Raw genomic sequence first — 15,154 nt, 5'->3', positions numbered from 1 at the left:
CTGGTCTCAGTAGGAAGGAACGTGCTCTGTGTAGTACTTCTGGTATTCTTCCCCTAGCCAGTGCTTGTGTACTCCCTGGGCTAGGACAGGCAGCAGCAGGATATCTGGAGGCAGCCTCTAGGAGCATCCAGACAGCTGAGATGCTGCTGCCATTTTCAGGCTGGCACTGAAGTACCTTAGGTAGACTAGATTACTACAGACAGTGTGTATGTCAGAGTATAGTACTTTTTCTCTTTGGGAAAGTAAATAGAGATGCTGCTTAATCAATTTGATTTCATTGTTGCTGGGTGTAAGATAATGTGGTAAAATCAAGAGAGGTATAAGATAGTTTTACACCCACCCCAAAACTGTGTTAAATTGCTTTAGATGCATTATCTCATTAAATCTTCACAACAGTCTTACCGGTTAAATCTGTTAAAATCACTATTTTACAGAATAGAAAACTTTAAACTAGCCAGCCACACAGCTAGAAAGTGGTTATTGATTTATATTTGCATTTAAGTTTGTATGACTTCAGAAACCATATCCACTAATTGTTGGGGGTAGGTTCTTAGTAAGTAGATTGACATTCCCTCATACATGGAATCTCATCATGAGGAAACATCAGACAAATCCAAATTGACCTTCTGTAAAATAGCTTATACTTTTCAAAAATGCCAGCATCAAGAAACACAAGAAAGGCTGACTGAGAAGTTATTCCAGCTTAAAGGAGACTAAAGATGCATGACATCTAAATATAGTCAGTGTGTGATTGTGAATTTGATTTGGGAACAGGGGGAAAAAAAACTTTATAAAGGGCACCATTGAGGCATTTTCTAAAAGAGAGTAGCATTTATCATTATCATATAACCATGGTTATATAAGAAAATGCCCTTGTGATTTTTTTTAAAGATTTTATTTTATTTACTTATTTATTTTGGAGAGAGCCAGCATGAGCTGGGGGAGGGACAGAAAGGGAGGTAGGTAGGGAGAGAATCTCAAGCAGACTGCACACTGAGCACAGAGCCCCCATGTGGTGCTTGATCTCCTGATCCTGAGATCATGACCTGAGCCAAAACCAAGTCAGACACTCAACTGATTGAGCTACCTAGGTGCCCTGAAAATGCCCTTGTCTTTAGGAAGTATGCACTAAAGTTTTAGGAATGAAAGAGCTCGCATCCTCTACTTACTCTCAAGTAATTGTGAGAGAGACAGAATGACAAAGTGAATGTGGCAAGTTGAACAAATGGTGAATTTGGGAAAGGAGTATAAAAGAGTCCTATTTTCGCCAAATTTGTGTATACTTGAAATGCCTTGTGATACAGGAAATAAAGACAAAAGAAAAAATTAAGTTTCCTTACTGCCTACAGTCCATTGACAAGTCCTTGAAATAGGTAGAGTGACCATCCTCTGGGAGCTCAGCTGCCTCCATGTTGACCCTATGCTCCAGGCAAAAGGCAGTCTTAGCTTAACATTATCCCAACCTCCAGGATCCTGTAAGTCTTCTTTAACATATAAAAATTCCTTTGGAAACTCTCTATATCTCTACCCCTCAAGATACATGTTAGCAACCAGCCTTCAAGCATATGGTCCACTGATAGACATCTGAAAGGTCTCATGACTGAGGATTTCTATACAGTAATAAATGATCTTTTCCTAACAACACCTAGCCCCTTCCAGGTCCTGAAAACCTTGCCTTCAAAATTCCTTAGGGACTTATGCTGTCCCTAGCCTCCTCCCAACTTGAAAGCATATAATCAGTCATCCATCACAAGCCTAGTACAGCTCTTTCTGCCTGTAGGTCCTGTCCCCATGCTTTAATAAAACCACCTCTTTGCACTGAAGACATCTCAGGAATTCTTTCTTGACTGTTGCTTAAAACCCCAGCATTTCTGCATCACCTTACATTTTACAAACGAAGCTAAAATGCTTCAGAAACCAGGAATCCCAATGAAGGCATCACAGCCAGCGATTTAGGTACCATATTCTTCTCTATTCATGTTTCCTCTTTTGGCCAAAAACTTGGCAAACTAAGTTGAGGAAATAAACGTGGACTGTTATTTCATTGAGGAAATATATGTCATACTGTCAAAATGTTTTTCTTATACTTCCATTGGGGACATACCTTACTTTTCTTCAAAATAGTTATTGTTCTTTTTTAAAAAATTAACATATAATGTATTATTTGTTTCAGGGGTACAGGTAGTTATTTGCTTTTAACTAATATTTTTGTACTATTTCTTTTGACCTCCTTCTGATAGTTCATATTTCTGTTTTGTTTAGATATAATCTTGGATAGAGTGGCAAATGTATTCTCTCTAATGAAAGGATAGGCTGCAAACTAGAGTAAGCATCATTTCCTTTTACAAATCATTTATGTTTGTTTATTTTTATTTATAACAGTGTATATGCTGCCTACACCATCTTTCTGTTTTAGGTGATAATCATCAAGCCTTGATTATGCATGAGTGAACTATGCTATTTTGGGCATTTTATCAAGGGCTCTCTTTCCCTTCACACCACCCAGTCCTAGTTACTCTTGGCTTGGCCAGAGAATAGCTAAAGGCCAAATATGAAGGATGTTAAAAATTTGAATTCGTAATTGGATATACTTATATTTTTTCAATATTTTTTCACTCTTTTTAAAAAAATGTAAGATAATAATTGACATGTTTCAGGTGTACAACATGAAATGATCATATTTACCTTTTTGCATTCCATTATATATGTTGATGTGACTTTTTTTTTCAAGATGAATAATATGGTGTTCTTGGGTTAGCAAGGCAGAAAGGAGAATTCCTTCTGATTATAGATGGAAAGAACATCAAGTTTAAACAGGTATTTTATTCCTACTAACTATGATTTGGGAGCAGTCTTAAGAAGTTCCACACAAGGGCGTCTGGGTGGCCTCTGTCAGTAAAGCAACCTATTTGATCTCAGCTCAGATCTTGATCTCGGGATCCTGAGTTCAAGACCTGCATTGGGCTCCATGCTGGGGATGGAGCCTACTTTAAAAAAAAAAAAGTTCCACATATTAGTCAGTTGACTAAGTAAACATTGCTTCTACCTTTCCTGTTGATGGGGAGGTGTAGCTGTATGTAAAACTGAATGCCCTCCTCTCCCACAGCCTTCTCCTCACAGAAAGAGGGGGAATAAAAGGTCATCTTGCCTCAGAATAAAAACTTAGTCTCTTTATAATATGATTCTCTGCCCAGATCTCATGCATATATTAATTCAACTATGCTGCCATCCCATTACACTTACAAAACACTAAAGATCTTCCATGGTGGCTAGGATGTACGCATTGTCTATCCAGATGTTTTTACAGGCCATTTTAGATTGATTTTGGGTTATCATACAGTCAACACTCAGGTTTCCTTTGAGTCTTTGTTAAAGTTAACTGAATCATAGAATAACCTTCACATGCAGGTACTTAGTGACTATTAATGATGGTGTTTATCTTATATACTAATGTGAGTCAGGATTGCAAAATGGTTAAGTGCTCAGACTCTGAAGCCAGACAGACCTGGGTTTAAAACCGGCTCTGCCACTTACTACTTGTGTGGCCGCAATAAACAAGTTTTTCATCTTTCCTTACTTTCTTCATCTGTAAAATGGGATAAAATGATCCTTACCAAAATGAAATTATGCATGTTAAGCACTTAGTATGCAGTGCATGGCGTTTTGTATATGTTCAATAAATATTAGCCATTGATAGTTATCATTGCCATTATCATTAGTGTAATTTCTGTAACCCCCTGAATTTGCTAATGTTTTCAGATTTGTTGCACTTTTCTTGAAATTTCTCCTACTCCTGTCTTCCAGACTTACTTCTTTTCAGTTGTGGCATTTCACTTTTTAGGCATTTTATTTTTCCCCAGAGTCCAGAGGTGATCCTCTCTATCTCCTCAAACTTTTCTATTTCCTCTACTGTTTCCAGAGTCTACTGAATAAATGGTGACCAAGTAAGAAAATCTATTTCTATGACGGTTAGGACCTGACTACCTGTTCTGTCTTTTGCAAAGGACTGAACTCCAATCTCTAGTTTTTAGAACTCTGGGCAATTTTAAGAAAATGAGGCCTTTCTTTCTTTTCCTCCACAAATTGGACCAGAAGTATATCAAAGCCCATAAAATCCATTGCGTCATCTGATGAAGTCTCTTGCTGGATATAGCTGAAAAGATCTGGATCAGATAGATAAGTTCTATCTGTCACTTCCATAGTTCTTCCAAGTACCTTAACTCTGGCTTGGTTTCTTCCTAGTTAATAGGACTGCTCTAAGGATCAGATGAGGTCATTCATACAAAAGGGCTTTCTAAACTGTAAAGCACTGTGTTAGTGTGAGGGATGATTGTTGTATATGAACAAAGGCACCAGCAACCTAAGTGATGTCAGAATGCAACCCTAGGTAATAAAGATGCAATCTCCTCTCTTCCTGCCACTTCATAAGTTTGCAGTAAATTATTTGAGCTAAGAAGGCTAGTGACTAACTTCATGCACAGACTACAAATCCTTTCTTCTTCTCTCATCCCCATATTCTCTCACGGAATAGTGTGCCAGATTCTGAGTCAGTCTTTAGGCCTGGACTTTGGGACACAGCATGGCAGGCAAAGTACTTCATAGGATCTGGGAATGAGGATTAGCAAAGATTTCTTTTGTACCATTTTCCAATCCCCTTCCTGGCAGCTTTTATCCTGTCAGCCCCCACAGATTAAATCACATTTCAAAATTGAGTTCAGTGAGGATGAAGCCAGATGAGGCTTCTGCCAAACTGGGCTGGCAGACCTGAGTAATCAGCAGATAGAGTGTGTGCATGTACGTGTGTGTGTTTCTGGAATATTATAAATTTCTTTCTGTATAATAAGAATAGCAAGCCTAGAATTATGTGTGAGATCATCATCATTATCGTCAACCAAAAACACATAATGCTTGATAAATGCGACCCTCCAAGCTGTTGTGATTATTTTGGGCTAAATTTTGTCCCCTGCCAATTCTTATTAAAGTCCCAACCCCCAAAGCCTTAGAATGTAACTGTATTTGGAGTTTGTTGGAAACCCAACAAAATTAATCACCTTTCCCCACAAACTTGACAAAAATAAAAAATAAAAAAATGTATCCAAAACTTTTTCTCCCCGAATCAGCATTTTCTGAATCTGAAAGCTCTCCTACCCTTAGTCATTTCATCCTTTACCCTCTTTACATAGTTTTATTTGCTTTCTCAAGAGAAGAGTAAAGGGAGATGCTTACTTTTTAACTATGCCTATTTCTGTATAATTGTGCTGTCATGAATGGCTTAAAAGAAACCACATTGAGACAGCTGGGACATAGCTAGATGGTGCTGTTGGCAGAGCAAGTCGATGATGCCTCTGGCTGGAGAAAATCTGCAGTCCCAGAATGGGTTTGATTAGTTTTACTTCTGTCTTCCTCCCTTGCCCAAGAGTTTGTCATTCATTGCTGCACTCTGGTCTTTTTAATGGGTAGGTATATTAAGGTGTTTCCCCCATTTTAATCTGTAGATTATCAAGAACCCCTTAAAAAACAGGTGCCATTACATACTTTGTTTCTGCCTGCCTAATAGTATTACCTAAACAAGCAGCTCGGGTTGAGTTTTGTTTTTTTTTTTTTTTTAATCTTTTTTTATTCCTTTCATGTAAATATATTTTAGTTTGTCAGAGTTGTTTGCAGATGAGTTTGCTCTGGAATGTGTCTCATTAGGAATGATGAGGGAGCCCCAGTTCGAACTTCAAATTAATATTAGCAACACTTTCTTTCTCATGTGTTAAGAGTTTTATCAATTTGTTTTCTGTAAGATTTAAGTGAAATTTCTTTTTTTTTAAAGATATTATTTATTTATTTGACAGAGAGAGAAATCACAAGTTGGCAGAGAGAGAGGGAAGCAGGCTCCCTGCCGAGCAGAGAGCCCGGCATGGGGCTCGATCCCAGGACCCTGAGATCATGACCTGAGCCAAAGGCAAAGGTTTAACCCACTGAGCCAACTAGGCTCAGTGGGTTATCCTTCAGTATGATTTGCATTTTCACTTGTTTACCAGTTGTTCCTCGGGTTCTTTGTCCATTGTCACTTGGGAACTAGTTCTACTTAGCCAAAAGCCAGTATGACTTCTTGGAAATCAAACCAGAGCACCTAAAAATAGTCTTTTTATCCAAATATTTTTTTCACCAAAAGTTTTTCAAAATACAGAAAATCTTAAAAACTAAACATTAAATCCTGCCAAATATAAAAAAAACTTATAAAGTGAACTGGAACACAATGTTTTGAAAAAAGTAGAAATCAGCCAATGATCTCATTGTATTGAGCTTTTAGTGTTTATATAACTCAGTTTCATTTTATTTCCTTTTGTTGTATGCTTTAAAAATAGTCTTTGTAAATGCTTAAGTCCTGGTGCTTATGTAAATCAGTACAAAATCATATATCTTTTTTTATTTTTTAAAGATTTTATTTATTTATTTGACAGACAGAGAACACAAGTAGGCAGAGAGGCAGACAGAGAGAGAGAGAGAGAGAGAGGAAGAAGCAGGCTCCGTGCTGAGTAGAGAGCCCAATGCGGGGCTCGATCCCAGGACCCTGAGATCATGACCTGGGCAGAAGGCAGAGGCTTTAACCCACTGAGCCACTCAGGCGCCCACAAAATCATATATCTTTAATTATTTCCCATTCTACTCTGTTAAATATACAGTAGTTGGCCTTGAAAATGTCTGCATTCAGAGTTAGATGTGGGTATTAGCGAGCAGTGGATTGAATCAAAGAGCTAGGGATTCTGGCCTTCACATAACTGGCGCTAGTCTCCAGGTTTCTTGTTTTTTTCTAGTGGTAAAATGGAGATCGATGGTACTATTACCTTTCATTATATCTACTGACCTGTAATGGGAAGCAGAATATGTCAGGCTGCTTTGAAATCTCTAAAGGAAAAAGAATAGTGATAGTCCTGGGTTAGCAGTACATAATTCAGCCAAGGACAGAACCACTCATTCTTGCAAGGTCAGACTATTTTCTCCCTTTCAGAAACAAGTCAGGGTTGCTTGGACCGAAATACATGTTCCCTTTGACAACATATCGGCAGGACAGGCATGTCTAGTTTCCTCCTAAAGCATGGCTCTAGATTTTTTCCAGCTAAGAAATCTTAAACCAAAAGAATTGCAGGGTCCTGTTCTTGACACTTTTGGTCTTTTTAGAAATTCAAATAACTTTGAATGGACAGTGTTCTTGGAATCTCATTGCCTTGTTGGTTCACAGGCCCTGAGCCTGCAGATAAAAGAGAAAGCAAAGCAGCAGAAGGATGTGTATGTGTTTATGTGTATATAAATTCAACTTTGGTTCATTGAGGATTATTTTACTAATGCCCCCTTTATAAAATTCCCTAGGTTTTCCTGATGCTTAGCAACCTTGGTGATCAAATGATTAGAAAGACATTAGAGAATATGGGTCAGGGACCTAAGTAGTTTTAAGATACCACATCTATGGATCTAAGTATCTGATGTGGGTTACTGAGTAAAGAGAAGGATTTGCCTTTGGTATTCTCCTAGTTCTTTTGTGTTTTGTGTCCTACCTATATACACCCCACCTGCCCCTCCTCCCTCTGAAATGCTAGGCATCCTGAGTTTAAAGACAGGCTACTTGGATTCATTCTTCCTGGAAGAAAATAAATCTTGTGATTTAAGTAATAGAAAGGTGTTAATGACTTTTTGTATTACCTCTCCTTGAGAGTGTTATGTTCTAAAGACATTATCTGGGCTGAGAACAGTTGTCCTACTAAAGGAAGGGACATATCTGGAAATAAGATCTTTCTGAGGTGAATAGACATTTTTCAAAGAAGACATACAGATGGCCAACAGACGCATGAAAAGACACTCAACATCACTAGTCATCAGGAAAATGCAAATCAGAACCACAATGAGCTATCATTTCACACCTGTCAGAATGGCTAAAATAAAAAAGGCAAGAGGGGCACCTGGCTGTCTTAGTCAGTAGAGCATGGGAATCTTAATCTCAGGGATATGAGTTAGGCCCCCACATGGGCATGGAGCCTCCTTTAAAATAAACAAACAGGGCCGCCTGGGTGGCTCAGTTGGTTAAGTGATTGCCTTCAGCTCAGGTCATAATCCTGGAGTCCCAGGATCGAGTCCCACGTTAGGCTCCCTGCTCGTCAGGGAGTCAGCTTCTCCCGCTGACCTCTCTCTCTCTCTCTGAAATAAATATAGAAAATCTTAAAAAAAATTTTTTTTAATAAATAAACAAATAAAATTAAAAAGAAATAAATGTTGGCAAGGCTCTGGAGAAAGAGGAACCCATGTACACTGTTGGTGGGAATGTAAATTGGTGCAACCACTATGGAAAACAGTATGGAGCTTCCTGAAGAAATTTTAAAAATTTAATAATACCATATGACCCAGTGTTTCCACTTCTGGATATTTACCTAAAGAAAATGAAAACACTAATTCATAAAGATCTATGCACTCCTATGTTTATTGTAGGATTATTTGCAATAAGCCAAGATTTGGAAGCAACCTAAGTATCTATAGATAGATGAATAGATAAAGAAGATGACAGACACCTGATATATATACATCAAATATTACTCAGCCATAAAAAAGAATGAAATCTTGCCATTTGCCATTTGTGATAATATGGATCAACCTAGAGAGAGTATTACGCTAAATTAATTAAGTCAAAGAAGACAAATACTGTGTGACTTCAATATATGTAGAATCTGAAAAAAACAAAGCAGAAACAGACTCATAAATATAGAGAATAAACTGGTGTTTGCTGGGGGGATGGAGATAGGCAAAATAAGTGAAGGGAATTAGGAGGTACAGACTTAAAGCTATAAAATAAGTCAGTCATGGGATATAAAGTACTGCATAGGGAATATAGTCAATGATACTATAATAACATTGTGTGGTGTTTGATGGTGAGCATTTCTTAATGTATATAAATGTCAAATTAAAGTGTTATACACCTGAAACTGTATGTATATTAATGTATATTACTGTATGTCAGCCATACTTCAATTTAAAAATAAATATATTGGGCAAATAGACCTTTCTGTCTTAAATTGTACTATATGGGTATGATTTTCAAAAGTTGTCATATGAAGGTACAATTAAAGTTCCTCCCAAAAGCTCTAATCTCCTTGTCTATAGAACTTTTTATGGAGTTGCTATGATTTAGTCAGATTAACCAGTTTAAATTGCACTTCATTTTTCCATCTTGTGGAAATAGTTAAAAGATGGACCAAAACAAGGAGGAAGAGGTAAAGTAGCAGAGACCCAGATAATAGGTCTCTGAATGTTTAAGATCTGAAATATAATATTTATTTATTTATTTTAGAAAGAGCACAGCGAGCAGACTCCATGTGGAGCCCGACATGGGGCTTGATCTCATGACCCTGAGATTACAACCTGAGCTGAAATCATGAGTCTGACACTTAGCCACCTGTGCCACCCAGGCACTCCTGAAATTATATTTTAAAATTTTGTCACTTTATAGAAAACCTGTGTATAGAAAGTTAAAGTTAAGTGGTGCCTTGCATGTAACTTCAGTCCATGGTAAATCTGCAACTTCCTTTATACTCAATGTCTCTTTTCTCCCTTGAGTTGCGAGTTAACTAATGAAAAGTTCGTATTTTCTTTCTTTTTTTTTTTTTTTTTTAGATTTTATTTATTTATTTATTTGTCAGAAGGAGCACAAGCAGGCAGAGTGGCAGTCAGAGGCAGGGAGAGAAGCAGGCTCCCCGCTGGACAAGGAGCCCAATGTGGGACTCGATCCCAGGACTCTGGGATCATGACCTGAGCCAAAGGCAGCAGCTTAGCCTACTGAGCCACCCAGGTGTCCCCATATTTTCTTAATATGATAAGAATTAGTGGGAGTTGTCAGGTTGTCCTCACAAAAGTCCTTTGAAATACCTGAATGACAACTCCAGAAAACTCAGTAATTATTGTCCAGTGATGGTTAATGCTTTTATAATACACTGGTAATACTCTGTCCTCTTCTAGGAGATTGTGGGAATATGGATAAGCACTTCCTTTAGAAGCTGCCCTGGCATGGAAAGCACCTGGTATGAACTGAGGCAGTGTGCCATTTCATTTATTAGAGTGGGTTCTTGGTTCTTGAAGACCCTTTCTTAGTCCCCTTAGCTTAGTCCCATTGCGTATTATTATTATGGACACCTTATTGAGTTTTGGTGCTCTGAGTTTCTGGTGTTCTTTTTAGTTGCTCTGTCATTAAATTTCAGTCTTAGCCTCAAAAGAGTCTAATTTTCATCCCCAATAGGATAATTTGCTTTGTGATTTTTTTTTTTCCATTTTGAAAATTGTGTTAGCAAGCCCTTTACACAGTAGCTGTAGAACTCATCAGCTTTTGTATTTGAAATGAGGATTTCCTCAGGACAAAAATGGTCTGAGTAGGGACCATTGTTTGTAATATGTATTGCTAAAAATTTTTGTTTAAAAAAAAAAAGGATTATAGAGGCGCCTGGGTGGCCCAGTGAATTAATCATCTGACTCTTGATTTTAGCTCAGGCCATGATTTCAGGGTCCTGTGTCACGCTCTGTGCTCAGCCCAGAGTCTGCTTGTCCCTCTCCCTCTGCTCCTCCCACCATGCTTTCTCATTCCTTCTCTCTCTCTCTCAAATAAATAATAAACAAAAACTTTTTAAATTTTGTAAAAATTAAAAATAAAAAATTATAAACTACAAGCTTTAAAAAGAGATTATAAATCACAAATTTTCTTTTTTGAAGTATTGTTTTAAGGTGTAGCGTAAACTATCCATTACTTTAGATATAGGGTATAAGAGCAGGTTGTAGAGATGAGCCCATGTTTCTGAAATCAAGATCTTTGATGCAAATGCTTAATGAAATATGATCTTCCACAATTGTTGTTGCTGCTGTTGTTGCTGTTGTTGTTATTCTTCCTTAATATCAAAGTGCTGCTGTACAGAATTTCAATACAATGATAGTAGAAGAAAACCAGATATTGGTTTCAGATAATAAGCACTTGGAGGTCAGCCTTCTTATCAACTTAGGCATGATGAAAATCCTCGCTCTGCTAATCTTTGGAGTTTGTGTTCAGTGATATGTACTTCCGCATTCTGAAGAGACTCATCTTTATGTTTATACTGAAAACAGTGATTGAGGCCAGAAAGTAAAGTAGGAAGTGAAGAAACAATACCTGCACATAATATGTATGGGAAATATCAGAGGAGAGGGAATTGGGGTTTGGGGAATAAATACCCTGACCTCTTTCCTCTTGCTAGAACCCAGCTGTAAGAATAAGGAAGTGACATAGTCTTAGAGATCAGCCCCATAGGACATGACACAAGGCAAAGAAGGGTAGAGAAATGGATAAGAAAGAGAAGTGGAGAATAGTCACAGTTTTTACAGAACTATAAAATATTAGTTTTGGATAAATGGTTCCCTAAGAAGGAACGTGAAAGATCGTTTGCTACAAAAAAGCTCTATCAGGGTGTCCTAAAAGAATTGGGAGACAAATCAATATAATTCTAAAAAAGCCACATGAATTATGGGTATCTTCGTTATAGATATCTATATTAACAATTATTATATAATTGCTCTTAAAGAAGCCATTGCCAATTTTGACTTTTGCTACATATTCTTTTTCTCTGTCAGGTTGTTAAACATGGAAGACAGAGTGACAGAGGAGCAGGTCAGAAATTAACTTAAGTTTATGAAAGGACAGCCTAAATAGAAGGATAGGCTTCATGGCTAAAGTTTAGGCTTAGCGAAGATTCCCTTTGTGTTAATAAACGTAACCAAAAGAAAAATTGGGGGAGTAAGCCATATATATGGTTTCTGGCTAGCGGTATGTGGCCTTCTTGAATCAGTCTTGGTTAGGAGATCCTAGGTCACCTTTTCCTACTCTCACCTTCTGTCACCTAACTTTAGTACTTTTTAAAGAAATTGCAACATGTAGAACTTGCCAAAGTTGTGTTATAATACTAAATGCAACCAGTTAATTGAGGAATAAAGCTTTGTGGCAGTTTTGCATGGGAAATAATAATAATATAGAAAGTTGGATATAGGACTTCTATTTTTTTTAATTTTTATTATTTTTTAAGTTTAAAAACAAAACTCTATTTTAAGTAGACTTTATACTCAACGCAGGACTTAAGCTCACAACTGAGATTAAGAGTCACATGCTTGGGGCACCTGGGTGGCTCAGTAGGTTAAAGCCTCTGCCTTCGGCTAAGGTCATGATCCCAGGGTCCTGGGATCGAGCCCCACATCGGGCTCTCTGCTCAGCAGGGAGCCTGCTTCCCCCTCTCTCTGCCTGCCTCTCTGCCTACTTGTGACCTCTCTCTCTCTGTCAAATAAATAAAAAATATCTTAAAAAAAAAGTCACATGCTCTACCAACTGTGCCAGCCAGGCACCACTCTATTTTTTTTGATAAATATTATTCTAGGGACGCCTGGGTGGCTCAGTTGGTTAAGCAGCTGCCTTCGGCTCAGGTCATGATCCCAGCGTCCTGGGATCGAGTCCCACATCGGGCTCCTTGCTCGTCAGGGAACCTGCTTCTCCCTCTGCCTCTGCCTGCCATTCTGTCTGCCTGTGCTCGCTCTCTCTCCCTCTCTCTCCCTCTCTCTCTCTGACAAATAAATAAATAAAATCTTTAAAAAATATATTATTCTAAATGGTTCCACTCAGGTAGTTGCTAAGTCATCGTTCTTTTTATTTTATTTTAGCATTTTGTGACTAGTATCGTTTTGCCAAAGAATTTCTTGGCATGCTTATGGGCCTAGATATCAAAATCATTAAAGTAGACATTATACACAAGGAAGTTTTAGCATGTAGATGGAGAAAACCAAACGCTTGCTGAATGGCAGCCTTCAATTATTATATAAACTAATAATTAGTTATATTCTCTGACCCTGCTAGGAAATGAGTTTAAGCTAAAGCACTAAAGATCTAGGTTTGGCAAGTAAGAGTTTCCTGAAGAAGGGCACTTGGGTGGTTCAGTGGGTTAAGCCTCTGCCTTCCTCCTAAGTCATGATCTCAGGGTTTTGGGATTGAGCCCCGCATAGGGCTCTCTGCTCAGCAGGGAGCCTGCTTCCCTCTCTCTCTCTGTCTGCCTACTTGTGATCTCTCTGTCAAATAATTAAGTAAAATCTTAAAAAAAAAAAAAAAGTTTCCTGAAGAATATTAGAGTGGTTACCTGGGAAAGGAGTTTCTTAGGAACCTGTGAGATATCTTTCTCTGAAGTCATTAAGGGTAGCTTTGGTTTTTCTTTTGGTTTGGAGATGGTGCCTCTGAGAGCTCTTAGGATTTTATAACCTTTTTGGCTTTGCACTTGGAGAGAATATTTTAATATTTTACCTTTGCTTTCTTTTCTAATTTGGAATAGTTATTTAAACCCCGAGTTTAATACACTGCTCTACTCCCCCATGATCACAGACTACATATTCTTAATGATGTGCTTGCTTATTTATCTGCTAACTGATTTGATTCCACCACATGCTGTATCTACAGTCTGTTAAAAAGCAGAGATTCGGGGTGCCTGGGTGGCTCAGTGGGTTAAAGCCTCTGCCTTCAGCTCAGGTCACGATCCCAAGATCCTGGGATCGAGCCCCACATCGGGCTCTCTGCTCAGCGGGGAGCCTGCTTTCCCCTCTCTCTCTGCCTGCTTCTCTGCCTACTTGTGATCTCTGTCTGTCAGATAAATAAAATCTTAAAAAAATTTATTAAAAAAAAAAAAGCAGATTCGGGGCACCTGGGTGGCTCAGTCAGTTAAGTGTCTCCCTGCGGCTCAGGTCTGGATTCCAGATTCCTGGGATTGAGCTCCTGCATCGCATCTGGTTCTCTGCTCAGCAGGGAGCCTGATTCTCCTTCTCCCTCCTTCTGCCTGCCACTCACCCTGCTTATGTTCCCTCTTGCTCACTCTCTCTCTCTCTCTGTGTCAAAAAAATAAAATCTTAAAAAAAAAAACCAAAACAGGTTCTAACTCTTGGCCCAGAATCTTAAATCCAGGAGTTTAGTCTTGTCATTTCTTGTTATTATAACCAGTTGGGCCCAGACCCAGGTGGATGGTTTGGGGGGAAAAAAACCTCCAGATGTTTCAGGAGTGCATGGCTGGCTCAGTTGGAAGAGCATGTGACTCTTGATCATGGAGTCATGAGTTCAAGCTTCCTCTTGGGTGTAGAAATTACTTTTAAAAAAATAAAACCTTAAAAAAAATCAGATGTTTCAAATTGTTCTTATACTTTGTCTCTGGCTTGATAAGCATCATCTGCATTCCTACAGATATCTTTAAGTGCATTAGATGTATTTTCTGTAGTGTTCCCCAGCCAAATACAAAAATTTGAATAGAGCCCCATGTGTTAAGCCCCAGTTTAAAGACTCTTGAATACCTGATAAAGTATTTTGATAGCATAACTAGGTAAAGCTAGGCCTTTTTAATAGCTTCAAATAAGCTGTTTCTTCAAGAGTCATAAATGGTTACATGTGTCTTTCTAACACTGTTAATGTGCATTGTTTCAAGGGGAGAGAGGTGAAGGTTGGGAGTGGATGGAATATTTAACTCTGGACTCTGTTTTTCTAGCCTACTAGTCTCTCTGATAGTTGATTTCCCTTAAAAATAAACAGCTTCAGGGGTACCTGGGTGGCACAGTCAGTGAAGCATTCAACTCTTGGTTTCACCTCAGGTAATGAACTTAGGGTCATAAGATTGAGCCCCATGTCAAGCTCTGTGCTCAGTGCAGAGTCTGCCTAGGACTCTCTCTCTCCCTATGCACCCCCCCGACTCTCTCTCAAATAAATAAATATTTAAAAATAAATAAATAAACAGTTTCACTGACACTTAGAGGTCTGAGCAAAGATAATTTGAGTACTGAAATCTGTAAAAAGTAATGACCCCTAGTCAGAAAAGATCCTGGCTTTTTTTTTTTTTTTTAAAGATTTTATTTATTTATTTGACAGAGAGATCACAAGTAGGCGGAGAGGCAGGCAGAGAGAGAGAGGGAAGCAGGCTCCCCTATGAGCAGAGAGCCTGATGCGGGACTTGATCTCAGGACCCTGAGATCATGACCTAACCCGAAGGCAGAGGCTTTAACCCACTGAGCCACCCAGGTGCCCCAAGATCCTGGCTTTTATTAATAAACTCTGCTCAGGTATTCCTATCTCTGTGATCGAAGTCCTTGATAATCT

At 38.4% G+C, this 15,154-nt stretch overlaps 1 protein-coding gene across 8 annotated transcripts in view; it reads left to right on the top strand.

Annotated features, from left to right (window-relative positions):
- COMMD1 (copper metabolism domain containing 1) overlaps positions 1–15,154 on the top strand; it is a 233,439-nt gene that overhangs the window by 174,936 nt on the left and 43,349 nt on the right. For 3 of the 8 annotated variants that reach the window (XR_007130338.1, XR_007130337.1, XM_047746840.1), the window contains exon 3: positions 9,991–10,052. The exons of the other annotated variants lie outside the window; for them this stretch is intronic. Coding sequence is in view for 1 of the 3 variants with exons in the window: in XM_047746840.1 (XP_047602796.1) it covers positions 9,991–10,052 (62 nt within the window). In the remaining 2 variants the exon portion in view is untranslated. The remainder of the gene's footprint in view (positions 1–9,990; positions 10,053–15,154) is intronic. 8 annotated transcript variants of the gene reach the window in all.

The sequence above is a fragment of the Lutra lutra genome, chromosome 9, assembly GCF_902655055.1.
Source record: "Lutra lutra chromosome 9, mLutLut1.2, whole genome shotgun sequence".
Lineage (NCBI taxonomy): Eukaryota > Metazoa > Chordata > Mammalia > Carnivora > Mustelidae > Lutra > Lutra lutra.
Note: the sequence above shows the minus strand (reverse complement) of the source record. Positions and strands in the feature narration are given on the sequence as shown.